The sequence below is a fragment of the Anas acuta genome, chromosome 4 (genome assembly GCF_963932015.1).
Source record: "Anas acuta chromosome 4, bAnaAcu1.1, whole genome shotgun sequence".
In the NCBI taxonomy this organism is placed as follows: Eukaryota; Metazoa; Chordata; class Aves; order Anseriformes; family Anatidae; genus Anas; species Anas acuta.
Genome location: NC_088982.1, coordinates 71775670 through 71802817, shown reverse-complemented (window position 1 = coordinate 71802817; position 27148 = coordinate 71775670). Strand labels below are relative to the sequence as shown.

The window sequence follows — 27148 nt, the reverse complement described above, 5'->3', positions numbered from 1 at the left end:
TCTATTTCATGCATTGCACCAGTAGACTGTAAATATCTTAGGGCACAGACTAGCTTTCAGGTCAGCTGAGAACACTACACAATTTCTAGCAAGGATATATCTAAAAGTCTCTATGAATGGAGAAAATATGGAGAAAAAGATAAAATCTTGATAATATATTTCTGATTCCAGTAGCTAAGATGACTTTGAAGTCATCTGAAAAAGATGAACCTTTCAATCATATACAACATGACCTTGATAAAATCAGATCCTTTCTAAACAGGTTTATTGACAACGTGTGTTAATATTTTGTGTGATGGCACAAGCATTTAGAGATACGTAGGGCTTGATTCAAAGCCCCACATTCAGTGGAGATTGGAACAATATGTTCCCTTCTAGTCCAATGGACTTGTATCACTCTTCTTTTAATTTCTTCATCAACTTTTTTTATCCTCTACTAACGGATAGTTTTGTGTTTTTTTTCTTCCCTTGTTTCCTTTCTTTTGCATATTTCTTAGGTTTTGGTGACATAGACCTGTGGCAGGACAAGTTGTGCTAAAGGCTAAGCCTCACATGCTATGGGAAGCTTCGTACTCTTTGGCCGTAGCATGCCTCTTCAAATATAGCGTACGGTTCTTTACACGTTACTGCTCGGCCTTGTTTCCAGGAAGACTGCACCAACCCAGAGAGACTTCTTGATGCTCAGGGAGGGGTTCACAAGTGGTGTGGGGATGCAATCCCTTAAATAGCAGACTTATGCTGAGACTTTGGGGTAATATTGTATCTCTGCTGCATAGACATGTTGACAAGAAATGAATTTTGATGTTCCAGTGTGTCTGATCCGCTGCTCTTGCCCTTCCTGACTTGAAATAACTTTCTTTTTCATTCCTAGCAACTGGAATTATTTCACCTATAGAATTTTTCTCCTCTTATGTCAAGTGCCTCATGCTGATATTTCACTTCTTTAGTTATTTTCCTTAGGCAGGGGTGCCCAAAGCATAGCCTCAGGTCATCTTACAGTTCAGCTTCTACCCAACTCTACCTGGTGTTAAAGACTGAACAATTAAGCTGATCACCACATGTACCTCTTACTGGAGAGTCCTGGCATTAAGCAAGTTTTATTCACCTCTTGGAGAAAATGGCAAACACTGGTATGTCTCCTGTAAATGGAAATCTGTAAATAAATTTACAGAGTTCCCAGGAGCCTGTCCGCTGACAGGAGTAAGTGTCTTCAACTTTAATGGCTGTAGGACTGGGGGTTAATGGAGGTCCTTGTATTCCCATCAGGTTACAAAGGTGGCCCTGGCTACTGCAAATTTGGGCACCCCCGATTTAAAAAAAATGAAAAAATTCTCTAGCCGTAGCTCCTCAAGAACCCTAAGATGTCGAACCCATTGTGTGATTAAATTAGGGCACACATTTAAACATTTATTTCTAGACTGATAGATGTTTGTGCAAAGGCCAGGCAGATGAACATAGCTCTTACCTCAGTTTGTTTTTTGTAGATTGCTGCTTTCATAGCCGAATCCATGCAGAGCTGTGGAGGCCAAGTAATTCCACCTGTGGGCTATTTCCAGAAAGTGGCAGAGTACGTACATCACTTTGAAAGGGCATAGCTGAAAATTAACCGGAAAAAAAAAAATGTTTTTCACTATAGGCTGATCCAATCAAATCAACTATCTTCCTCTCTTGCTCTTGGTTATCTGTGGTTTCATCCTATTTTTTGAAAAGTATGATTTCACTTCTATTTTTTATGGAACATCAGCTGACTAATTATTTTTAGCTGGATAATTGTTTTTCCTTTTCTATCTTTAATCTTCAGGCCATAAGTATGATGGAAGATGAAGTTGAACCATCAGAGAGGTAGCCCTGCAGTAAAATTACAGTACTCCTATTTTACATCAAAATACTAGACATTTTTTGTTAACATTTAGTAAACTAATATTTTTTTCAATTGAACTACAATTGAGCTACAACTCTGTTTGAATAAGTTTCCAATCTCTCTTGTGCACTCCAGCTCTGTTTTGTCACACTATAAGCGAAACAGTTGGCTTGAATGGAGTAGCTGTGAATATCTGTCAGAAATTTGATAAATGAACTATAGGTTCATTAGGGCCTGAGTAAGAGCCAGGTCAGTGAAGGACTCAAGTTCTACTTGCAGTACTTGTAGTACTTGTAGTGCTCAAGTACTATGACAAAGGATAAACTCAAGTTGCGTCACTCAGGATTCACAGGTCTGACTATTCCTGAAAGCAGAGTCCTGGCAGCAGTCTTTGGCATATGAGAGGAAGAACCAACCTCTTCTTAGGCAGACTGCTGGGATGTATGCCAGGGGGGTCAGCCACTTACGCAGTCTCTGAGCATGGTTGTTAGAGCAGCAGCACTGAAGTTCCATACCAAGTTGTGTTTCAGCAGCCACATTCCTTCTTTTTTACTGTCTAAACTGGTTTCACACTGGAGATTTTCTGTTCTACCAACATCCTTGTCCTAGATTCAAGACCAGTCAGCAAAGTTAGTCACTCAAGCTATTCTATTTGTTTCCAGGTATGTGCGTGCAGCAGGTGGTGTATTCATAGCTGATGAGGTCCAGGTTGGCTTTGGCAGAGTTGGGAAGCATTTCTGGGCTTTCCAACTGCAAGGTGAAGACTTTGTGCCTGACATTGTCACCATGGGAAAACCCATTGGCAATGGCCATCCTATGTCTTGTGTGGTTACAACAAGGGAAATTGCTGAAAGTTTTGGTGCCTCTGGCCTGGAGTATTTCAATACTGTAAGTTTGTACATGCAGGTTTGTCCTTTTGTTTGTTTGTTTACATTTAGCAGTTACCAGTTCAGGTGATTCATGTAACATCTGCATCCATCACTGCATCATATTGCTAGGAGCTCAAGTCAGTCAAAAGCTAATACCTAAGAACAAATGGAGAGGCTTTGAAATATGCTCTCTATCAGGTAGTATATCTTAAAATGGAGACCAGCATGACTCTGGCAAGTCATGCAGTTCGTCTCATAGCCATATGGATAAATATCTCCTTAGTCCTACCTCTCCCTCGCTCCCCTCTGAAATGCTGACCATGTAACACTTCATTTTCTAGGATAGGCTCAGCAATGGGTGCTGTGCAGATGAGGCTCATGCCCTGGCAAACCCTGCTGTGCAGTCATCATCTAACAAAACAGTGACCCTTCACCAGGAAACATTTGAGTGGCATGCATGCCACAGAGGAGCAGCTTTCTTCTTAAATCCTCTTTTCTGCTCCTGTGACTGAAACTTCTTCCCAGCTACCATGCATTCCCTTTTCTTTCAATGGGGGTTACACCCTACAGTTGAAGAAATACCAGATCTGTCACCCACTGCTCTTCACAGGAGCATTTTGCCTGCATATATAGTCTACAAACCATGAGAGCAGCTTGAACACTTGAGTTGTGAAATCTTCAGATTACTGAAATCCAGCTGAGGAACAGGGAGCTCCCTCCCTTGGGCTTTGCTACACTGCCCAAACCATGGGGAACTGTGCTCCACAGCCTTCATAGCACAAAATCTTCACCTCTTTAAGTTTTCCTCACTGCATGCCAAGTAGGAGAAGACAAGCAAAAACTACCTGGATAGACATGGATGAATGTTTCTGATGGATGCTGTTTTCCTATTGTCTTTACTATCAGTTTGGAGGCAACCCAGTGTCTTGTGCAATTGGTTTGGCTGTACTGGATGTAATAGAAAAAGAAGATCTCCAAGGAAATGCTGCACGTGTAGGAAATTATCTCCTAGAATTGCTGGCTGAACAAAAGGAGAAGCATCCCTTAGTGGGAGATATCAGGTAGGTGCCCCATGGCATTTCAGTGTTTCAGAGACAAGAAATGATGAGGGCAAAAAAAATAAAAATAAAATAAAAAGAAAGTCTGGGGTGAGGAGAACCCAGAAACAGGATGCCATGATTATGTTCCACCTCTTTGAAACTGGCCTACCCAAAACTAATACTGTAAATAACATGTTTGTCAAGAAATGTTTCCATACAGCTGTTTAGCTGGGGAATAAATGTAGCTTAGAAGGGCTCTGGGAGCAAGTAGGAGAAAGATCCACCACTATGCAATAGCCCAGTTGCCAGCACACTCTTGGCATGATGGAGACAATCAAATCTCTGGACCATTTCATTTGGAGATGTTAGTGTAGGTATCCCCCATCTCATGTTAGAACCATAACAACCACTCTTAGATTTTTGTTTTTGTTGTTGTTTTTAATTCTTATTTTTGATTATCTGTCTTCCACATTACCTTGTTTTGAGGTTTGCAGGAAAAGAAAGCAAGAATATTGTTACCTGGCCACGTAGCCTTAATGAACCAGTTAAATTTATTCAGAATTAGCTGTTATCTCACTTGATCATCTGAAGTAGCAAGTGCAAAAAGATAGCTAAACAGAAAGTCCCATCCCTTTCTTGTTGTTTTCTCTCTTGCTAAAGTCTACGTTTGAGCAGAAAGCTTGGATTCCTGACACTGGATTTCATTTTTCTATGTTTTATCTCTGCTCCAGGGGTGTTGGATTGTTTGTTGGAGTGGATCTGGTGAAGGACCAACAAAAGAGAACACCAGCCACAGCTGAAGCTCTTCACCTCATTTACAAGTAAACGTTTTCTAATGACTACATGCAGTGATCAAACCCTCCTAATATTCCCTAGCAGTTACTCATTAATTTCAATTAAAATTTCTGTAGCTTCTGACGACATGGTATTAGAAAAAAGAAAAATTTCATAGTTTAACTCAGCATGAAGGGTCTGACAGGGCACAATATAGTTGTATATCTGTGTTTAACACAACTGTTTCCTCTTTCCACAGGCTGAAAGAGCAGAAAATCCTCCTTAGTGCAGATGGACCACACAGAAATGTACTAAAATTTAAACCACCAATGTGTTTCACTATGGAAAATGCAAAACACGTAGTGGAGAAAATTGATGTACTTCTCACAGGTATGTATGGTTTAATGCTCACAATACTCTTTGTTGTAATGACACTTTGGAAACACCAGCCACAATACCATAATGCAGGCTATTACATGCAAGGAAAAGAAAGCAATTATGTTTCCTTCTCCTTGTTCAAGCTGCTGTTCTCAATGCCATTTACTCAAAATAAATTAAAAAGTCTCAAATATACTTCAGCCAATCTTCGTAGGCAAAGCCCTGCTCACGATTCTTTCTCTCATAGGCTCAGTGTTCTTATTTATCTCTGGTCACATATGCTATGTGTTAAGGAGCAAATAAATTAATTCACCAGTGGCCTGAAAGACGCTGGTAAAACTTTCCATAGTGCTCTGTTTGTTGTTTTTCTAACTGGCTTCATTGAATATGATTGTCTCACTCAAATTCAGCCTGAAGGTTTTCAGACTCTATTAATCTTCTACCTGGGGATCAATTCAGGGGAAAATAACGTCAGAATATTTATCATTAATAACATATCATTAACATAAGGACTCTCCAAGGTCATTCTACATTGAATGCTCCCATCTCCTGAGGTTAGAACAACTGGAGCTAGCCTAGCACAAACCTGCAGGATTCAGCTTTGAAAGGTCTATCTATAGGGTATATAGGATCTACATACCTGTGCTCTGGCTAAGCTGCTAAGCTCATGCTATTTAAACGCCCACAGTCCTGATACATTAATCATGTTTCCTTGGAAAAATGCTTTAGGAAGTATTCTTTACTTTATCAGTTACTCTCCCATGGGATAAATGCTCAGAAGAATAGTTGATTGGGTATTGTTTCCTTCAGCTAGCAGTTAAACTGACTGTACACTTACTTACACCTGGTTCTTTTTATTTTATTTTTTTTTCTTAGAAATTGAAGAGGCAACTGGAATGAAGACAGGAAACAACATATCTGCAAATGCACAATGTAAAAGAAAAGTATGATTTTGTTTTTTTCTTGTTTTTTCTTTTTCAATCTTACTCATGTAGGTGTTTGGTTGTCATGCCACCAAAAATGACACCCTCATTTTTGGTGGCATGAGAGGCTCTGTGCATTGATACTGAGCTCAGAACTAGTCTGTGGAAAGGAGCCTGAGAGGATAGTGTTACTGGGGCAAATCTAAAAAGAGCTGACCTACACAGACCTACAACAAGGAACATTTCATAGACAAGCCCATTGCCTTGTCTGCCCTATATATATGCAAATACAAGCAGCCAGACCTTGGGCTGCACACAACTGTGAGCTCTTAAGCAGTCAAGAATTTCACCAGTTCTAGGTATTGAGTGCTACCAATGGATATTTGGCTTTCTAAGCAAGCCTTCAGCCTGGAAGATTTCCAATTTTTAGGGCATTCCAAGGATTTAGTTTCCACTGTAGTGGAATCTTTGAGTATGAATGGCTGACATCCAAATTTGGGATTCCTTAGGTTGCAGCACTGGCTTTGGACAAATCATATATAATTTCTCACACCCTTAAAAATACATGTCATCCACTGTGCTATAGGGAAGCTCACTGAGGCATCCCTTCACAAATTTTCCAGTGATGCTGCAAATGGCAGAGGCAAGAGCTCAGCTGTCTAGGGAGACAATAATCAAGGCAGAGATCATATGGATTGCTGGCTATATGGATAACAGATAAATCTAGATTTGGGGTACAAACTCTTTCATACATTTGCACACATTCGGTTCAATTTATTTCAAAGGTGAAAAGTTATGCTTCTGAAAGAGGAGAATTGGGCAGAGCTTCTTAGTAGGAACCAAGTTCAATGCCCACCTGTTGAAAGACAAGCATGAGTCTTCATTGATATTTCATTTGTGTTTCAGACTAACGAAGGGGGTTCTCAAGCAGAGTCCGCAAATGAAAGCACCAGCCATATGAATGGAGCTGCCTGCAGACAAGAAAATGGTTTTTACCCTGAAAAATGCTCGGTGCCAAGTAAAAGAATAATAACTTGAAGGCGGAAAGTTTTCTTTTTCAGTTTGAATTTGTTTTCTATTTGCTTTTGAGATGAAGAGTGCAATAGTCGGAGTCCTAGGATTTGTCTGAAGCCTAGTGCTACCTTCTCTAAATTGACTAAATACCTATTAGCTTTATTAGGAGTTTAAAATACATTTTCAAATATATGAGAACTATACCATGTGGCCTGAAAGCTACATGTGACAGAATGGACAAGTGATTCATGAATATCTTGGTGCTGATTGCAGGCTTGGCATAGGTAAACAAACTCTGTGAAATCTGTGGATTTACTCGTATTACAGAGTATGAATTGCTTCACCACCGTACAAGCAAATCACCAATCCTATAAAGTTTAACATGATGAACTTAACATGCTATTTTTACAATATTTTAAATTTCAATATATGATATTGAGATGTTAATTACTTTCCATGTTTTAATGGCTGAATTCACAAAACAATACTTGAGAGAAATCATTGTTATCTTCCTGTGTATCTTAGGTCCTATGGACCATATTCCCAGGTGATATAAATTGGTGTAACTTTGTTAATGTCAGTGATGCTCTACCAAGAGTCTACCTCTGTGTGTGTAGAGGCACAACGTTCATGCAAGCCATTCTTACTTTGTGTTCAAAGAAATGAATATGGATCATAATTTTCTATTGATAAAGCAACTTTTATAGAGAACTATTTATATAGAGTAAGATTTTAGTTTTTCTTTTTTTTTTTTTTTTCAAAAGTTTATATATTGAACCCTCTAAGTCCACAAAATATGCAAGTACAGTATAGATAATTTCAGATGCACTGAAATGAGGCTCCCAGGGATAGCCCAGCTTGCATTCCCATGGATTTTAGATGTTTTGAAAGCCGTGGGAAGTACTGCCTGATCCTTCTGTAGTGGTTCTGTTACTTTTTGTCAAAGGTGATGAAGAGTTGCACGCCAGTTGCACTGGATCCTGACACATAAATGCCTATGCTAACATTTGATAGATTACTAAAATGAGAGGACCTCTGCATAAAACATGCATGGAGCCGCTTTGCAGCCACTGCCTGTCTTTGCTGGAGATATTCTAGCCTGACTTGTGCCTCCTTGTCGGTGTTAGATTTCAGGGAAAGCGCACAAGCCCTGCTTTTCTCTTTTAATATATGCACAACTCTATGCTATGGAAAACACTGAGGGCTTTACAAGTGGAATGTACTTCAGGGAAAAAAAAAAAAATCTATTCAGTTTTCATACCCTGAGTTCTGCTGTTTCATAATTGCTGCTGACACTGCCACCGATATTGAGCACCTTATTTAATTTCATGTTTTCCACAATTTGCTATATTAATATTAATATTTCCAATATAACTTCATCCAACATCCAGTGCTGGCTTATTTTCTATTTCATGATTCTTGAATAATTCCATAAAAATAAATCTCTTATTTGTAATTATGAAATCCTCCACAAAGGGTTTTTTTTTTGTTGTTGTTGTTTATTTCAATTTCGTTCTTCAGTAACACCCATTTGCTGAGGAAAACCACTTCAGTTTTGGCCTGGGCTTCTCTCCATGCTGAAGCAGAGCTGGCTTGGCTGTATTTCCCTGAGGCTCTGTGTGGTCCTCTGCTGTACACAGCTCTCACCCTCTGTGCGGGAGGTTATCTCAGCTGCCACAGCCCCACTGCTTGCAGGGCTGTGCTGCAAATGGGGCTGGGCCCTGCCAGGATCCATGGCAAAGGCCTCTCCGCCTGCACAAAGACCCAAATCAACCTCCTTTGGAGGGGTGGTAGAGGAATTTCTTCCAAGTAGATAAACCACTGACAGACTAACGTAGTACAAGTTCTAACATACCGAAGGTGCGTTTCCATGGCAGTTTGCTCAAAATCAAGGCTGCCACTGTGCTTTCTACAGGTGCTTTGATGTCCTCCTTTAGCCACACATTGGCACTAGCAGCTCCATGGTGGCCTCACAATTAACCTACCCTTTGAAGCTGGGGAAAGCACCTTCCTTACCTGCCACTAAGAGGCCAATGCCTTTCGTTCATTGTCAGCGAATTAAACTACCTGAACGTGTTGCACCTGTCTCCCTTCAATTAAAAAAAAAAAAAAAAAATTCTTTCCCTTCCCACCCACTGTTCCTACCAAGGCGTGTCTCTAAAGGCACAGCTTAGGTCATTCCCAGTATCAAGCGAGGGCTCCTTACATTGTACCTCACCCACAGCGTGCAGAACAAGCAGCATGCTCTTCCCAGCGACTGGGAGGGTTACGCTGAAAAGAACACAGCCCAACAGCCTTATGGCAGGTCATTAATATTTAATTTCCAAAAACATGATGAAGAACTAGAAAAATATCCAATTAATCTAAATTTGGAGGGAAATAAAGGTCGCAGCTTCATAAGCACAAGGAGCCTGGGCCGCTACCTGTGTCCTGTTTCTGCACATGCTAAAATTACATGGAGAAAAAATTGCTCCAGTTGGATAGTGTTTTACATCCAGTTTCAGCTTCATAAAGCAGGAAGTTCTCTACCTATCTGTTCTGCTAATGGTAGCTAATTGTGCAAGGTACAAGTTACTGAGAGCAGATGAAGCTTCTATTTTCTTTAAACAAGAGAGGCAAGCACTTCTCTTACACAATTTTATATGAATTTATGTGGAGGAACCAATCCACCAGTTAACAGCAGTTGAGCTGCTCTTAGAAAAATCACTATTACTGTATTTTTGTTAATGTTTTTGCAGTATCTTAGAGTCCCCCAACAAGATTATGTACAACCCCTGCTGTGAAGGGTTTACTAATTAGAAGAGACTGGCTAAAGGATGAAAGAGAGTAAGCAGAAATAATTAAGGCCAGACACGAACAGTTGTTCTGGTCAGTTGAACTGATCAAATATGTTCTGTTCACTGAATAAGTAAAGTACTTCCCAACTTCTTTGTTCCCCTTTTTCCTCTCCTGTCCTGGCTGTGCAGTTCCTGATTCTGGCCAAGTGGTTCAACCTCCACCCCGGCCCTGGAGTTCATCAGACACCCCTGTAAGCCAGTTCAATTCACTGACCTTGCAGAAAAAAAAATATCCACCTCCCCCTTTTTTTTCTTTTGACATCAGTTTTCTGCGAGGCCAATGAACACTCCTGGAGGGGGTCTGAACCTGTGCAAGACAAGCAGCAGGAAGAAGAGGCAGTGGGGTGAGGGAAAGGCAGGACTCCTTCCCAAGTGGGGAACACACTGGAACTACTTTTATCTTTATTGCAGCTCATAATCATAGTTTACCACTATTTCAATCACTTTTACATTGCACTTTTAGGGCTTTTAAAGAAAAAAGGCTGTTCAGAACAAGGGAAAAGAAAGGACAGTGCTTTCTGCGGATTCTGATGAAAGAGCACTGTGAGAGTCTGAACCAGGCACCTGTTAATTCCCCTACATAAAAGCAAGCAGGATTGAACCTTTGCAGAGTTGGAAAGCTGTGCCTTAGAAGGCACTGTTCTGGGGAGAAGAAACAGGATCAAAAGTTGCTATGTCAACATAACATCCCTGACCTGCCAGGGAATCGGAGCATGTCCACATCTGGGGAGTATGCCTCAGCCCTAGCTCCATTAAACACTGCAGTAGAAATGAAGGGACTAGAAGAATTATTGAGAAAAGTCGGGTTTGTCTTGTTTACAGAGAAGGGAAAAAAAATGTCAAGTGTACCAACAAGAAATCTGGATCACAGCAATCTGATCAGTTTTGTGGTTACAGTCTGAAGGAGAGGATGATGTGGGAGACCCAAAGGCCCGGATAGGTGCAAATGGCTGGTTTCATTCAGAATCCCTTCCATTTCTCCACATCACACATGCACATGCAGTAGTGTTACATTTTTTTCCAATGGTTTCTAGATGTATGTGTTTTGTTTTTTTCAGACATGCATAAAATACATTTACAATCTTCAGAGATGTAAACTTGGTGGATGCTAACTAGCAGGCAGCCCCCAACGCACCATATTCCAGAAGGGAAAAGCCCCCCACATACCCACATCCCCAGAAAAAGCAAGCTCTGATGTTATCTGGTTAAAAAAAAAAAAAAAAAAAAGAGAGAGAGAGAGAGATGAACAAAGGGGACCAATGGACAAACCTCAAACATTTATTTTACATGTATATGGTTACAACATGCAGTGTATTTTTTTTAAAAAAAGGAAAAAGAAAAAGAAAGAAAAAGAAAAAAAAGAGATGAGAAAAGAAAAAAAAAGGGGAAAAGAAAAAAGAAGAAAAAAAGAAAACGGAAAAATAAAAAAGAAGAATATTATGAATGGAGACAAAATTTCAATTTTAAGGCAGCAAAATAGGACACCCTCATCTCAAACCACATTTTTTCAGCAACAATGTGTAAAAACTAGAGCCTAGAAGCAGAAGTCAAAAACACCTTTCATAAAAATATTTCTATCAGTGGAGAAAGCTGATTAAATGTCTCTTGCAAAATGGGGCACAAGAATTTGTGTAGGCATCCCCTGAAGAGTAAGTGCTGCAGATACCCTAAGCTACAAGCCAAAAAACAGAGCTGTTAAAGAAACGGCACTAGGTAATGTGCTAGAGGAGACAAGGTCAGGGACTGGGATTTCCATGAAACACCATTCATTATATTGTGTGGTTAAGTACTGTATATATGCATATAAGCATATTGTATATAAGCATGTTTGATCTGCCTCAGTTTTGTTGTTTGTTTTTTTCCCTCCATTTAATATAATAATTTAGAAAAACAACTGACTAACGCTTGCATGCAGAGCACTTTTCTTACAGCAGCAGAAAGGTTCATTTACTCTTTCTCAGTGATGACCTTTCCAGTCTGAATCTGGCTCGTGCTGCTGCCAACCAAGCTCTGGCAGAAGGCTTATGCAAGGGAAAACAAGGCCAAATGACACTGACAGGCTTTCCCTCTCTCTGCCACCCTGAAGCACTTGATGTTGGTGCCTAGTTCCTATGGTTCAGCTGAAAAGGCTTCAGATCCAGAATGAGAAAAGACAAACTGCATTTTTGCATTTGCCACTGACTTGCGATGTGACTGGATTTTATCACGTTGCCTCTGTAGGCTTCAGCCTCCGGAGACGCAGCATATGTTACAAAGGTCGTGAGAGAAAAGTTTACACAGAGGGACTCCTCATGCTGATATTTCATATGGAAATATTTTTGGGCTTCTGTCCTAGATAGAAAGCTTCAAAATTTTAAAGCCTTCACTGAGCTTCACAGCTCAAGGCAAATCTGTACTAAGCCAAACAGCATCCGTTCACGTACATCAGGGTAAACACTGCTCCACTATCACAGGAACATATGTCAACAACAATAAGGAATAAGAAAAAATGAAAGAAAGAAAAGGAAGGGGAACGGGAAGAGGAAGAACATGAAGAAAAGTTTTTCCATGTGGCTCACTAAAGGTTGCTAAGAGTCTTTTATAATCGACAAGGCAGAAAGCCTGGAGAAAGACTCCTGGCTTCAGATTAGCTATTGACTCATTACACAGCTCAGCAAGTGACTTAGCGTCTTTATGTCTCTGTTTGCTCTCACCTATGAAAACAGCTCTAATAATCTTTGTTATGGTTTGTAAAGGCTAATCACCTTATCGGGCACAATCCCTAATTACATAGGACGGCAAGTCACAAAGTACAGTTAGTTCAATTTACTTATTTGCAGTTACTTCCGTTTATTCCCCACTTGAACATGGTTTTGTCAAAGAAATAAAGCCCTACTATGTGTAGTACAAAGTCATGGACTGGTTACACTAAATATCATGAAGCAGTGAATAGACACAACTACTGAACAACGGGGAAGCAAGCAGTCTGGTTTGCAACTCCCAGGAAACTTAAAAATCTGTAAATATATTTTTCAGCTTGCTCAGAGCACTTCTCTTAAGTGAAAAGAAGGCTTCTGGTCCCAAGTCCTTTGTTTTTTCATTCTAGTCACAAAATAAGACAGGAAAGGCGTTCATCTGGAAAATCTGCTTCTAACATGCTCCAGTGGCTTGCTCTTGAGAACAAAGGTTTTCTGTCCACAGTACTTCTGATCAGCTCTCAGTCACATTAACTTTACACTGCTCTCTGTTAGCCAAGACACAGATCATACAAATCATAAATAGGCTATAAAAATGGACCAGATTTTGCACAATCACCTTTGAAGGAAAACATTATAGTACAGATGAGACCTCTGAGTGTCTATGAACAGGACCAGATTTGCAACTTGGGTCTCTGTGCAAAAATAATCACGGCATTTAATGCTTCTCTCTTTACTCACAGCCAAACGAGGACACTGTTACAGGTGGTGAAACTCCAGTGGGGAAAAAAAAAAAAAAAAAAAAAGTTCCAACATCAGCTAAGTTTGACAAAAGGAAGTTTCTTCTGACATAGATACGTAAATATATGTGTGTGTATATATGTTATACATGTAGGGGTGTGGTGTGTATAGATATACATATCTTGCCCACCTTCATGCCCCTCAGCCCCCCTGAGGTGGAGCTCCTCTGCTCTTGGGCTGAGCATGGTGCTGTAGGTCTCTCTCCAGGCTCTGATGCTACGGGTGGCACAGTATTCAGCAATTCTGCTCTTCAGAAGCCTGAGACCAGTGGTATGCATGGTTTGCTGAGCTTTCTTAAAGCAAAACCTCTCTTCCGACACTCAGAAGCAAATCTACCCTGCCTATGGGTATACTGACCAACAGGCCAAGGATCTGCAAAATTCCCACTCTGCTTGCTTTCCCTCTTATACTCCCCCAAAAAGCACCTGGAGAGAAATAGGTGCGACTAGTCCTCCCACCCCGTTTCTCTTGGTCCATTCACAGACTGCCCTCTTGCCTTGTTTCAACCAGATCCCTCAGTCACTTGCTAGGTGACTGGGAATCAAAGGTGGCACTGCTGGCATGTGGGGTAACAATCCCCTTGTGACTGTGAATGGTGAATTACCTCAAGAAAGGCTATTTTTCCTTTCCTGTGTTCCCAGACCAGTTTCTATTGAATTAGAGGTGCTTTATACTTACACAATAAACAACCCCACACCTTGCCCAAATAGAGCATTCATTTTTATAGAGCAGCCCACCACTCGCACCTGCATTTTCTATGGCTGCATTTCTTGCCTTTTGTAAATGAATGCTGCTTCAAGAGCAATGTCTCCTTACGAAACAAACGCTGCTTTTGGCTCCTGCTGAATGGGCTTTGCAGCAGGCCGCTCAAGCAGGAAGGTTTGTGGCAACTGAACCATTGGTATGAAGAGCAGATTGCTCGGGGAGAAGTGGTGAAACATTCTGGCCTACGGGTGCCAGATTGTCTTAGGCAAGAGGCAAACAGGAAACTAAAACAAGGAACAGGAAGAATCACAGAACCTTTAAGCACTTTCTAAGCGCACAACACAAGGGCAGACAGTAGCGATCTCTGCCAGCATGGAGGTTATTTATAAGCCAGCCACTGCTATGTTCTTGCTGAGAGCCTTAGGGCAGCAGCATTGCCTCATCTCAGAACCAAGAGTCTCTCCCAGTGGGTATGCAATGACAGATTTCTAGAATTATTTGAAGATTTTGGTAATACACGAGCATTTTCCCTTGGTTAGGCTTCATAAAAGCCAGTGAAGTTTCTAGTGCCTCACCCTTTCTGTTACTGAACCAAACAACTTACACCATTCTTTCAGTACCTTGATTTCCCAAAACATGAGCTTTTTACAAGGTAAGACATGCAGTGGTGACTTAAGGAGATCCAACTCTACCAGTTTCAAAAAAGTTCTTGTTTCTTGCAGCAGCAGAAAAAAATCATTTTATACTGGCTAGCTTTCAAAAATTTTTTCAAGTCTCATCATTTGTACAATACCAGTGGGGGAAAAAATGTCCCATGACTCTGCTATCAGTTCATTTATGTAACATTTATTGTGAATGATTAAACAAAAAAGATCATTGCTTAGTAAGTTTTGAGTAGTTGCCCAGAAATCATGCATGCAGATCCAAATACTACCAGTGATGTTTAAGCACTTTTAAAAGGATTAACTAAAGGAGAAGCTGCCAAAATTCATTCTTTGAACAGAGAGGTGCAATCCCCACTGAAATGTCAATGACAAACTCAACATTGATTTGAAAGCCAATGCAAAGTGCACAAGCAACTTCATTTTCCTGTTGCTTTAGACAACAGGTCTAATGCACACTGAAGGAAGAATCTGTGGCAATGAAGTCAGGGATGACCACAGCCCAGGCAAATGGGGATATATGGGATTTTGTCTTCAACTATTCTCTTTGTGCTCTCCTTACAGAAATTGTAAACATTTGTTTGACCAGTGGGCTGCCCAGGAATAATTTACACCTGTAATGCTATGAGCACAGTTCACAGAGAAGATATTATTTAAGTTTCAAGTGCTCTTTGAACCGTTGATTCCTTAATCTATTTTAGATCAGGCACATCAACAGTTCTGGTATAAATACATGACCAAACACTGTCATAGGAGATTGACAAGGTCCCCTATTGCTTGGAACATAGTTTTTTACTCCCAGATCACAAATGTCTGTGCAAAAGCAAAATGAACTAAGAATGCCATTGCATATTTTTTAGCTAATTACCTTTATTAAATGTTTTTGCAATTGACTCAAGTCTAATGAAAGGGCTTGCCTGTACTTGAAAGTTAATTCTGACCAAGACAGAGTACATGAACATTGCAATAGCTACTGCTGAATAACTTGTGTGTGAAAACCTGCTCTGGAATCAGTCTGCCTTGTTCCACTTTAGATTAATCCACTCCGAAAGACAGAATTTGAGATCTGACACAGAGCAGAGCTGAGTTCTTTTTTTAGAAGTACTTTGATTCAATTTGTATTTCGCTGTTCTCTCCTTTCCTTTTCAGTAGACTTTTTGGCATTCATTTAATTCAGGTCTTTGCTAAGAACAAAGGGAGAAGTAAAAAGAAGGGAGTTTTCTGGAGAACCCTTTTATTAATTAATTCCTGCCAACATCCTTTGGTTACATAGCAGATGTTGTAACTAATGACCTCTGGACACTGAAGGCCTCTGGTTGTACCTCTGGGCACTCCAGATCCACTCATAGCTTGCACAACTGCCTCTCAGTAACCCTGCAAGGGGTACAGGGAGGGTCAGTTTGGGCATTATAACTGCATGATGAATCACCACAGCAGTCATTAATGCAGTGATGCTGCTAACAGTCAGTGGCTCTTCAGACAGCTCGTTAAGACTTTTGCTTGCAAGAGGGACAACCTGCATCCTTGTTCCGACATGCTTGACCTACATGCTAGGCCAGTCTGAGCTGCTTACATCATGACTTCTAAGCCTCAGAGAAAGGCATCATCGACCTCTTCCAAGGGCTTGTAAAGGCAAAAAGAAAATACCAGTTCATCTGCACATGTAGCAAATCTCTCTATTTAGAATGCCTGGCACAACTACTACACAAAAATATATTTTAAAATAATGAAATACTAGCACTGGCAACAGGTGACTCCAAAATCATTCAATGCACCCTGTATTTCATTTCGTTGGCTGTTATTCTGCCTGTCCTAAAATCTGGTGCTCTACACAACACTGGTATTTGCATCCTAGCCTTTAGCTAGTTAGGCAGGAAGCCCAGTTTTCAGCACCGTGCTCTTGACCACAAAGCATATACCTGAGGCCAGGATTTGATGTGACATTTTTAGGCTGGCTACTACCAGATCAAACCACTGTGGCCACAAGCTACAGAGAGCTGATTCAGTACAGATTCACCCTCCAGGTTCAAGCCTGGAGTGGAGAGGCGAGAAAGGGGAAGTTTATTTTGACAGATGCTGTGCCAGATCGAGCATAAACTGTCCTGCTGCAGATAGCATAGAGTCTATAAACTCTATATGCTCTGGAAAATTTGATAGAAATTCAGTCAAATGTATTCAGCTCATCTGTGTCAAACTGTGGCTCCTGGGTGTTCCACAAGTGGACAGACCCAGCATCTGGTATTGGATGGTCCACCCTGAAGCTGGGGAGTTAGACACCAGCCTCACGAAGATGCCCATCAGAGGTACTCATTGCTCTGGCAAAACTGTGTAACTACAGATCACCATACCAGGACTTGGGCACAACCCTGGGATTCAGCTGATGAAGAGGGCTATTGTGAAGAGACGATACCCAAAAATGCCACTGAACACTTCAATGACTGTGATTTTCAGATTAAGAAAATAAAATGTTCAAAAGAAAACAAAATGTTCAAAAGAAAACAAAATGGGGGTAGAGAGCAACTGGAATAAAGTTCAAGAAGCCTATATGTCCTATCTGTTATTTCACATGAAGGTACTGGCCAGAGCACAGTACAGCCTGAGCTCAGGACACCGAATAAGAGCAAGAGGCAAGAATGGCCTTCCACAAATTTGTAACACATATGAGGATCAGTAGGAAGGAAAGGAGGTGTTTCAGGTGACTGACTATCCACCTTGTTTAAGACTGCTGCAGGGAAAATGTCCTGATACCATGGATTCCTTGCTTCCCAGCAGTGTACTTTTTAAAAATGCCTTGGAAGCATATTTCCGTACACATATTAACATTTCAATGGCTTGGAGCAATCCAGCAGAGTGAAGGAGACAGAGAGAAGAGCGTGTGTGTCCATCATTAAACATGCGTGAAAATATTTGGGCTGCACACAGCTTTCTGCATGAAAGAATAAATCAGGCTTCTGTTCGCTCATCAGCTCTAACAAGCAAGACAGCTCTTAAATTTGCTAGGACAGACCATATCCCCAGCTGGCGTAAATTAGTGTGGCACTACTGGCTTCGGTGAAGTTATGTCAACTCACAACAGCCCTGGATCAGTATCTTTACTCGTGTGTCTGTATCCTCAGTCTCATGCCTTTAAACTACTCCATGAAACACGAAGTTTCAGAGTGTTTTTACCCACAAAGCGCATCGAGAGCCTGAAGTACAAACCTATACTCCATTAGTTTCCACCAGCAGGCATACTCTCAAGTTACGCTATCTTGCACTAATATACCACAAAAAGGAAGAATCAACGCAAATTAAACAAGCTGGCCCAAAGAATTGTCAGGTTGGCTTGCAAACAAGCATCATGCTGTCCCGCTTCATTCCTGGCACTAATTTCTAGCTAATATAAGCAATTGCAAGTGTCTCTGAGAAAAAGGAATCCCCCTTTCATCCCACATCCTACCAGAGACCTCTGCTGCAGTCACAATGCCCTACTCATCCACCACTGCTGCCAGTCCATCACAGCTCCCCCTCTCTTGGCAGCAGTGATTGAGGGAGATGTGTGGTGGCTTGTTCACCAGATAAATCAAGTGTGGCTTTCTTTAAACAGAGAGGGAAAGAGAGAAAGTCTCACTGCTGCTGCCTCTTCTCCCTCCCTGCTGTCCCTCCATGCCTTCTCAGCCCCTACCACTTATTTTCTACCTCCGCCTTCTGCATGGGCTCTCTCCTCCTCATCATCCTCTGCTCCTCACCACTAGTTCCAGCACTCACAAGGCCAGAGGAATACAGTTTTCTACACTGCGTGCTTCAACATTGTCTTGGTGCACTCAAGAGAGGAAGAGGTGGCGCCAACTGGTAAGCAGCAACACAGATGCATTTCTGACCTGCAGGGAAGCCATCCAGAAAGTTGTTGAGCAACGAAGTTCCAGCAAGTGATCCCCAAAGTCTTTGGCCTGCCCACAACAGAGTCTCGTTGCCTCCATTGTAGCTGGTCACATTTCCAACTGTGAGAAGTAAGAGCAGAATTCACAATGGCGCTGAAGGAAATATTTGTTTTGTTTGTCAACTTAATAATAATTTTAAATATGTATATTTCACCAAATAAGAACAAGAAAAACAAATAGCAGCATAGCAGCTGGTTTTTTTGTTTGTTTGTTTGTTTGTTTGTTTTTGTTTTTTGTTTTGCTGGGGAAGGCTTTACTATAAAGTCAGCTGGTTTGTAAGTATTCCTTGTATTATGTATGACCATTCTTTAGAATCCATTTGGTTCATTCTCTGCCAATCTTAAGTGATCAAAAATTATGAGTTATGACCCTCAATACTCAGCAGCTGTTCTAAAAAATGAATAGCATTGGAATATTTACTTGCTCTTCTCTTTCAGGATATATTCAGTGTTTTTCAGTGAAGCCACTTCAGAAAATATCATTCAGAAGATATTATTTTGCTTCATGGATGTGGTCTACTTTGACCACAATGTCTGTTAAAACACACTTTAAAGGAATATATCTAAAACTGTAATGTTTAAAACAAACTTCTGGGTGAAAAAGAAAATCTTTTCTAAAATGCATCGCTTCATCTGTTAAACTTAGAACTGATGTTGCACAGATCTGCTATCAAATTGTTAGAGGAAAGAAATTCCCAAAAAACATTTGATGGGGCTAAACCCCATGCACCTCTTGCCTAACCCATGCAGAGGCTGTTGTAGAGTTAGGTGTCTTTTGCACTACAAGGCCTTACCACCACCTATGTGAATCTCTACAAAAGACAGAAATTGTCTGACACAATCAACAGTTCTCTCCATGGCCAGCAGTTGTGATTGCTATTAAAGTGTTCTCTCTTTGTAGTGTGATGTCGGCCTGTAGCTGTTTTCCAAACATTTCTGCACACAGCTAGGGAGCTGAGGGAAAGGCCATTCCTAATGGGCAGCTTGGATGCAAGCACCCCTCTCTGGAGGGTAACACAGATGGGAACAATGATGGGTCACAGGTGTGGGTTACAAATGCTTAGGATTTTTATAATTTAGCACAAAAGAACCCTTACATCTATTACTGCTTTTATTTCTACTTTTAAGACCAAAATAACAAGCCTTAAGTCCTTCTGCAATCATCACTCTAACTTTAGATGGCAATTTGCAAATTAGTCTGGCAACAATATTTTGAAATGACTGAAGTGTATCTGAGAGTCAGAAAAATGTGGATCTTAACACAAACTTTGTTGGTTTAGTCCATGTCTAATTTTACCAGCAAGGAAATTATGCAATGGGATAACCTGCTTACTGCGTTACCTGAGCCACCTTCATCAAAGGCTTTCATCAGAGGTGATATAACATCTTAGTAGGCTTATGGAATTAATGACTGTATTGACAGAGCAACCAGGTAGGATGCATGGCTAGAAGGCAAATGGGATATTTTCTAAGCTCTGGGTAAGTATGTGACTTCTATATTTTTATACCTCAAAGGCATGAGGCATATGGAAATCAAACATACGAGGATGCAGAAGAAATGCTATACATCATTTGGATTCCCTACGTTCCCTACAGGACACACACACACACCTCTTTATTTATTTATTTATTTATTTTCGCAAGCATATATTATACAGCTAGCAACATCTGAAACAAATGGTCTTTAACAAGCGACTTTGCTCTGTTTCTCATCTCCCTGATTCAGATTTTCTTGACCCTCCTTGGGACTGCAAGGTATCTGGGACATGCCTGTGCCCTTCAGGAGAAACAAGCTTTTGACCCTACACATCCATTTGCATGAATTTAATGGAATCTGTAATCACAAAAGCTGTCTCTTTTCCCAGATTATGTATAATTTGGGCTAATCATAGGGCAAAGGGAACAGTGGTTAACATAAACAACCTTTAGAGGTGAGAGCGTGACTTAGTCTTTAAGAACAACAGAATCCCCATAAATTATCATTTAGTTGGTTTGTTGCATTTAGCTCTTTTTTTGGTTTGTTTGATGTTTAATTTCTTACTGAACCTTGAGAGACCTGGTAGGACATATGACATCAACCATAAGCAATCATTTCTTTGTTGTTAGTTACTGTTAACACTGCCAGGTAGCTATTAATAATGATTAAAAAAAAAAAAAAAAAAAGGAAGGTACTCAATAAATACTCTAACTGCACTTAAAGGGTCTCCTTTTTGTGTCTGTGTTTACTGAGAAAATTAATAAGATATGTGGAAAAGCTTGGCATTACTGCGGAGCAGAGATATAAATACATAAATAGAGAATCATAGCTGAGTTTCTATCAGGGCATGTTTTCTGTTGACTGCTCGGCTTGCTGCTAGATCTTCCCTATTTTTGTCAGACTCTGGGACTGCCCTGCCACAATTTTTAATTCTGATCTCTTCCCCTTCCCCTCCTCTTTCTAAATAAATGTCTCAATGCAGACTTTGTAAAGTAAAGTAAATACAATGCTGTATTTACTGCAACCAATGTTAACTGTAATTCCTTTCTCAGTTGTGTCTAGAGCCTAACTCCCTTTCCTGTACAGGTTTTAAAAATAAATATTATTGTTTAGCTAGAGGTTGTAAGCATATTTTTGGCCTGAATTTATTCCTAAAACCAGGTAATACTAACTGATGAGCATGATCAGTGTTTTGGTCACAGGTAACTAAATGCAAGTAAAGGAAAATTACACTTTTAGAAGTTGACATGGCATACTCACAGAAATATCATGGCTTATTACATTATATCACTTGCATAGCATGTCTACTGGAAGCCCAGTTCAGTACTGTTTGCATGGGATTAGTTTGGAAGTTCAGTACATGGAGATAATAAAAATTTAAGGAACTTTAAAGGAGAATTACTATACTTTGGTTCGTGTTATCTAAAATAGTCTGGTTTTAAGTCAGGGAAGGTTCATTCACTCTTCATTCAGAATCCTAACAGGTCTCCTGCGATAATATCCAGGACTTTTCCTCGATCCATATAAACACATTGATAGCAGCAGGACACTGCACTATTTCCACGTACTAGGAATGTACTTAGCAGGGAGCAAAAGTCCATGACTTGTCTGAAAAAAATCAAATGAATAGCTCCACAAGGCACAAGTACTTCATGGCCCTTATAAAGGGAAGAAAAAAATAACAATAATAAATCAATAAAAGGAAAAAACAATAACGTTTCTGATCACAAGAGTTCCAAAAACATGCAAGTGGTTTTAGCTTGAAGGAGGCACATAAAGGTTAAGACTTGGTCAGACAGAGCAGGTACAAAACTCATGTTCTTTGTGGGAGTCTTTGACTGCGATCCCCACCCCTCTGTCTGCTTTACTCTGAATTACTAGGCTGCAACCACACTGGGGATGTTTGGCAATTACATTTTGTTTCAGAAATGGTTCTGTCAAACCAAACACATTTGTTTGAACTGTCAGTTTCAACGTTTTTGACTGGGTTTTGCAAGTCCTGTGTACGTAAGAGAGGAAGAGAGTGACCTTTTCACTCTGCAAGCAGAGGTTTCAAAAAGTTGTGTCTGATCGGAGATTTCAGAAGGTTTCAAAAGTTTTGAAAGCCTTGCAGGTATTTGTAAAACAACCTGTTTTTTACGGTTTGTTCCAACGTTGACGTGCACCGAGAGGCAGAACAGGACCTGGCACCCCAACTCATCCAGCACGCTGCGCTGGCTCAGAAGCGTGGCTGAGGCTAATTGGACTCTGGCTCACACGGACTAACAGTTGATGGTGTCTTTTGGCCAACCTCCTTACTTTAGCTTCTTCTCTTTTTGTCAAAAGTAAACTGAGATTTTCTATCTAACCTTCTTAAGTGCTGTTATTCTTTATGCCTGCATTATTTATTTTCCATACAATTTCCTAAAGAGGCATAGATCTCGCACCCACAATCTTTCTTTCTTTCTTTTCTGATTGTACCAGACAACAGCATCCAGCACTCTGCCGTTGGTGCAGTACTAGAGGAGATACACGTGAATCACAGTTGGTACCAAGGGGATTTCACTTGGAATGAACTACGTTCTACTTAGAGCTTTTCTTAAAAGCAAAGAAGAGGGACTGAAAACAGTCCCTCAAAGAGCTGGTTTCTGGCATACTGCAAATGAAAAGAAAACGTGCAGTAGTTTACCAAAAAAGGATGCTCAAATGGGATCAGACTGTGTCAGGCAGAAAGCTTTCCATACTCAGTTTTACCTGAATGTAAGCTGCCAGAGCAACACCGATAGAACCTCAGAGACCGCAAAATGCTGTTATCCAAAGTGAAGCTCTCCCAAAATGCTCCTGCAGGTTCCCGAGTCTGTCCTGCTGCCAATTTAATTTAAATTCAATATATTATCTTAATTTAAAAATATCTCCCAGCCTCAGAGAAGAGTTTGGAACCAGTTGACCTCCCTCTCAGCATATGTAAGTGATAATGGCAGGTGAACATATACTATACAGTAGCTTCATATTTCTGCCATTAGGATCCATGTCACTTTCTATTTTTGAGAGCTGACTGAGTGTTTACCAGGATACGCTTCATCCCCCTCTTTTCCCCGTACAGTAACCTTGTAACCCAAGCTGATGGTGACAGTATTGGGTTTGCGGTTCTCTGACCTTTTGTCCCTCCACTTGAATTTGGCTGGTTTTATCCTGCGATGGCTCCCGGTTCGGTTACACTGATAAGCTTTCATGACATGCCTTGTGAACTTCCCAGCTGAAACAGGAAAGGATCATGGCTTACCTCAGTTTGAACAGGAGCAATTCAAAGTCAAGTCCCCGTTGGGCTGGGCTGGTGATAGATCTTTCTGAAATCATTCAGGATGCACATAGGGCCGTAAAGGGACTTGCCATCTAAGCCTTCAGGTGACTGATCTACAAGGGACCCAGAGACTGAATTTGCACCTGAAGAGTATAATTCTCATTACAGGCCCTTTCTCCAGTCTTTATTTAGGCAAAATACTTAGTGAACTTGTAAGATACTAAGTAAAGATGAAAGAATCAAGCCACTTGTTGAACCCATTACATACATTTAACAAGAAAAAGCAATTCCTTACCCAAATACTTATCCCTTCCCCATACATAGTCCACCCACCCCAAAAAGATTTCCAGAGAAGGAACCATGTGGCAAAAGGGAAGAATCTGAATGGCTTTGTTGTTTCCATATGGATGGTCTCCAGCTAACCCCATAGGAGCTTTACCTGAGTGCCAACCCCGAGATCAAACGGGAATCAAAGCACGACTGCCAGTGCTTAGTGGCCTGGTTCATGGAATAAAAGGACTCGGTGAAAGCAGGACTTTTGTTGCCATTTGTTACTAAGGTGCTGTTTTTTTTTAATTTATTTTAAATCTCCTCACTTTGCTTTCCCTCCACCTCCAAAACACATTCAATTATTCAGTGCAACAGAAACCTCAGAAGACATGACCTGCTAAGCAGCAAAACTGACTTCTTTTCTATCTGGTATTTTAATAAGTTGCTAATACTTTTCTCAAGTAACACTGTATACTTTTAACCATCAGACTTTTTTTTTTTTTTTTTTTTTTTTTTTTTTTTAATTCAGCCCTTTGAAGAACTATCATAAATCTCCATCCTTTCCATGGACACTTAAAGTACAACCACTTCCTATTCTCTCTACATGCCATAGTCATATTTCTCAGCACATTGCTTAGTTATTTTCATGTGGATGCACAGACAGGGAGTCTGTACTCATTCACTGAGAAGATTTGTTTGCTTTGAGAGATTCATATGAATAACTGCTGACCATTCTTGTACCTCCAGGGACCAAAATATGCTGTCTTTCCCAAATTGCAGCAGAGGAAGCACATTGACAAGACCTTGCTGATTTATGCTAGCCTTCCAGCTGAGCAGCCAGGATTGCTGTAAGAAGTAACAGACCTTTACATTGAATCTTGGTTTGTCTGCCTGACCTGCCAGTTAACCAGTGGTTAACAGTTAATGCATTTCCCAACAGTGTCCTGTGATAAAGGATCGTGCTCGTGGTTTCATAATGCATATTTCACGGCAGGTACTGTCTCCATCAGTTAAAAGGCTATCTTTCCCTATTCACAACAGGGCTATAAAGCTCCACTGATTTTCATGCTTTAGAAAACAGTAGCTAATATATTGTACAAATCTCAAGCCTTTTACCCACGCATAGAGCTCAAAGTATCACCCTTGATAAGGACTAGAAATGCTGGCCTGGCTCTTACATGTCCGATAAGTGTGCACAAAACAGCTGAGTGAATTAACAAACCAAGGGCAAAAGGCAAAGATCACACAGGGGATTAACGTAGACAACGATCCTCCCTAAAACATGCTATTCGATAATTTCATTTTGAAAAGGGAAGATGACTTTGAAGCCCTAGCAGTATTTTCCATAGAGCTGAAAAGTAGGGATGACAGATGTCTCACCAGCTCACTATCTACTGCCACAGCAAATATAGTTTTCTTGTCACCACCTACAAATCCCAGGATATGACTGTCTTTCTTTCCTCCCTCCCTCCCGTTTATCCCTCCATGTCTAACTCCACATTTCCTCACCCCACCTGCTCTGCCAGAGCTCCCAGCTCATCTGCCTGCTTGTCAGCTTCCCTCGCAAGCACTGCCTCAGAGCCCCTGATGAGCACTAAATGTTTCCTGAGCTCGGCTGCAAAGTCCCTGTCCTCGTTTTAAAGGCTCATTGCTGTCATGCCGCTAACTATAAGGAACTGAACGTGCCTCATCTTGTTGTAATATAAAAGAAGGAAAGAAGGAATTTCTCAGGTAAATCCCAAGATGAACGATGTTGCTGGGAAAACTCACATTTGGTTAGGATTTCACTCGCACACATTGCTGATTGTTATTGGCATCAGAGGGAATCTGCGTAAGGGTCTAAAATCTTTTGCCAAGCGCAAAGCAGGGTAGGGAGGTAACAACAAGAACAAAGGGAAGCTCATAAGTAAATGAAAAATAAAAAAGAAAAAGAGGAAATTTTATATAACACTGACAAAGGTCATTCTGTGAATGGTCACCATTTTTTTTGTATTGGACTGAAATTTTGGATCTTCTGTCTGGGTCAACTTTTTGTACGGGGACATTTCATCTGGCCTGCAAAGATTCTCCAGACTGCAGCAATAGTGTCCTTTCCCCGTCAGGGCCCTCAAGGCCTAAAGTCACAATTTCCCAAGCTTCCTGCACAATTCACACATGCACTGGCCAGAGCTCCACCTTCCTCCTTCCTTCCACCCAGATTTCCAAAAGGACATTCTCAATCTCACCTGCTTTATTTCACGAGTGAAATACGAAGGCCTGGTCTGCACATTGCAATAAAGACTGAGGTGTTACCAAGTGCCTTATATTCAGACCTTGAAGCAGCACACCACGACGATCGTCAGCACCTGAGCTAACACCAAGAAAACGTTTTCTCCTGTACAGCACGAAGCGAATGCAGCCGAGAGCACAACCCCAGCAGTACCCCTGCGTGGCCCTGCCCTGTGCCACGTGCAGAACCAAATGCAGGTCAGCCCGCAGCTGGCAGCTCCGCACCATGTGAGACATACCTATCATTGCTGCGCCACGGGTCTGAAACACAAGTGCAGGGCTCCATCTCAGCTGCCTGGCTGCACCATGCGAGACATGCCTATCGTTGCTGCTCCAGGGGTCTGAAACACGAGTGAGGGGCTCCATCTCAGCTCCTAACCCCCTCCCGAGAGCCTTTTGTATCTTCCACAGCAGTACAGGATGCACTTCTCCTCAAGCATCACCTCTAGTTATTGACTCTCCTTGCTGAGAAGAACTTTCTTTTTAAGGAGCAGAAGGTAAATATCTCTGCCGCCTCCTGCCCTTCCCCTGGGGTTTTATCATTCTCTGGTCTTCTTGTGTTAGTTACAGCAGATAAGACTGATTCAGCCAGTCAGCAAAATGTTTCGCTCATGAAGCTACAGTTCTGCTTTTGTCCTATACTGGAAGTGGCGATACCTCTATTGGAGGTAGGGGAAAAACGTGGCCTAGGGTCTGAAATGGCTGACTACATATTTCACTAATTAGGCTAAGTGCATCTGTCTTCCTGCAGATTTGTAACCCTTTTAGGACCAAATTAACCCTTTGTACCTACAGTATCAACAGGCTCACAGACCAATGGCATATACGGATGCTACTCAAAATAACCCCCAGTCTCTGCTATCCCAGTGGTCACTCCTGAGTTTTACTTTGGGTGAATCGAAATCACATGAAAGATCTTGGGACAAGATATTACACTTCCTGCATCTTTCTTTTCATCAGCAAAGAAGTAGTGTATTATTAATAAGAAGAGTCAAAACCATATATCATTATAGTCATCAAATAAATGTAGGACAATTATACTTCTTAGACTGTCTGGCTTTAAAAGAAGTCTGTGTTCTCAGGCTCCAAAACAACGCACAGGCTTAAATACCAAGTCCACCCAGCAGCAGTTCCCACCAGGGAACCTTTCCATGTGTCCCTAGAGGGCAAAGTATCTAAGAAAATGCAGGGCAATGAGGCTCCAACAGGAGATCAGCAAAGGAGAGCCCCTCCCCTCTGACTGCAAGAAGAGTTAAGAATTAAATTGGGCAGATATTTCTCAAAGTGACCACAATGCCAGCAGCTCCCTAAAACATATCAAAAACAGATCTTTCTGGTGCTGACCAAAAAGCTTCGGTTCCACCAGGTAGGCAAGTGCCCCTGAAATTTGAGGCT

The 27148-nt window shown here is 41.1% G+C and overlaps 1 protein-coding gene and 1 long non-coding RNA gene across 3 annotated transcripts in view; one reads left to right on the top strand and one right to left on the bottom strand.

The window, feature by feature from the left end:
- Nucleotides 1-27148, top strand: part of ETNPPL (ethanolamine-phosphate phospho-lyase) — a 397476-nt gene that overhangs the window by 6126 nt on the left and 364202 nt on the right. Inside the window, exons 7-13 of one of the 2 annotated variants that reach the window (XM_068681953.1) lie at nt 1485-1567; nt 2524-2749; nt 3637-3791; nt 4502-4591; nt 4804-4934; nt 5799-5866; nt 6752-7884. In XM_068681953.1, coding sequence (XP_068538054.1) covers nt 1485-1567; nt 2524-2749; nt 3637-3791; nt 4502-4591; nt 4804-4934; nt 5799-5866; nt 6752-6883 — 885 coding nt within the window. In that variant the 3' untranslated portion in view covers nt 6884-7884. Of the gene's footprint in view, nt 1-1484; nt 1568-2523; nt 2750-3636; nt 3792-4501; nt 4592-4803; nt 4935-5798; nt 5867-6751; nt 7885-27148 lie in introns of those variants that run through there. The other variant, XM_068681954.1, reaches the window with a different exon arrangement.
- LOC137856502 (uncharacterized) lies at nt 1459-25928 on the bottom strand. Its single transcript, XR_011096529.1, has 3 exons — nt 25711-25928; nt 23198-23328; nt 1459-1595 (listed from the first exon to the last, which is right to left on the bottom strand). It is a non-coding gene; the product is annotated as an uncharacterized lncRNA (long non-coding RNA).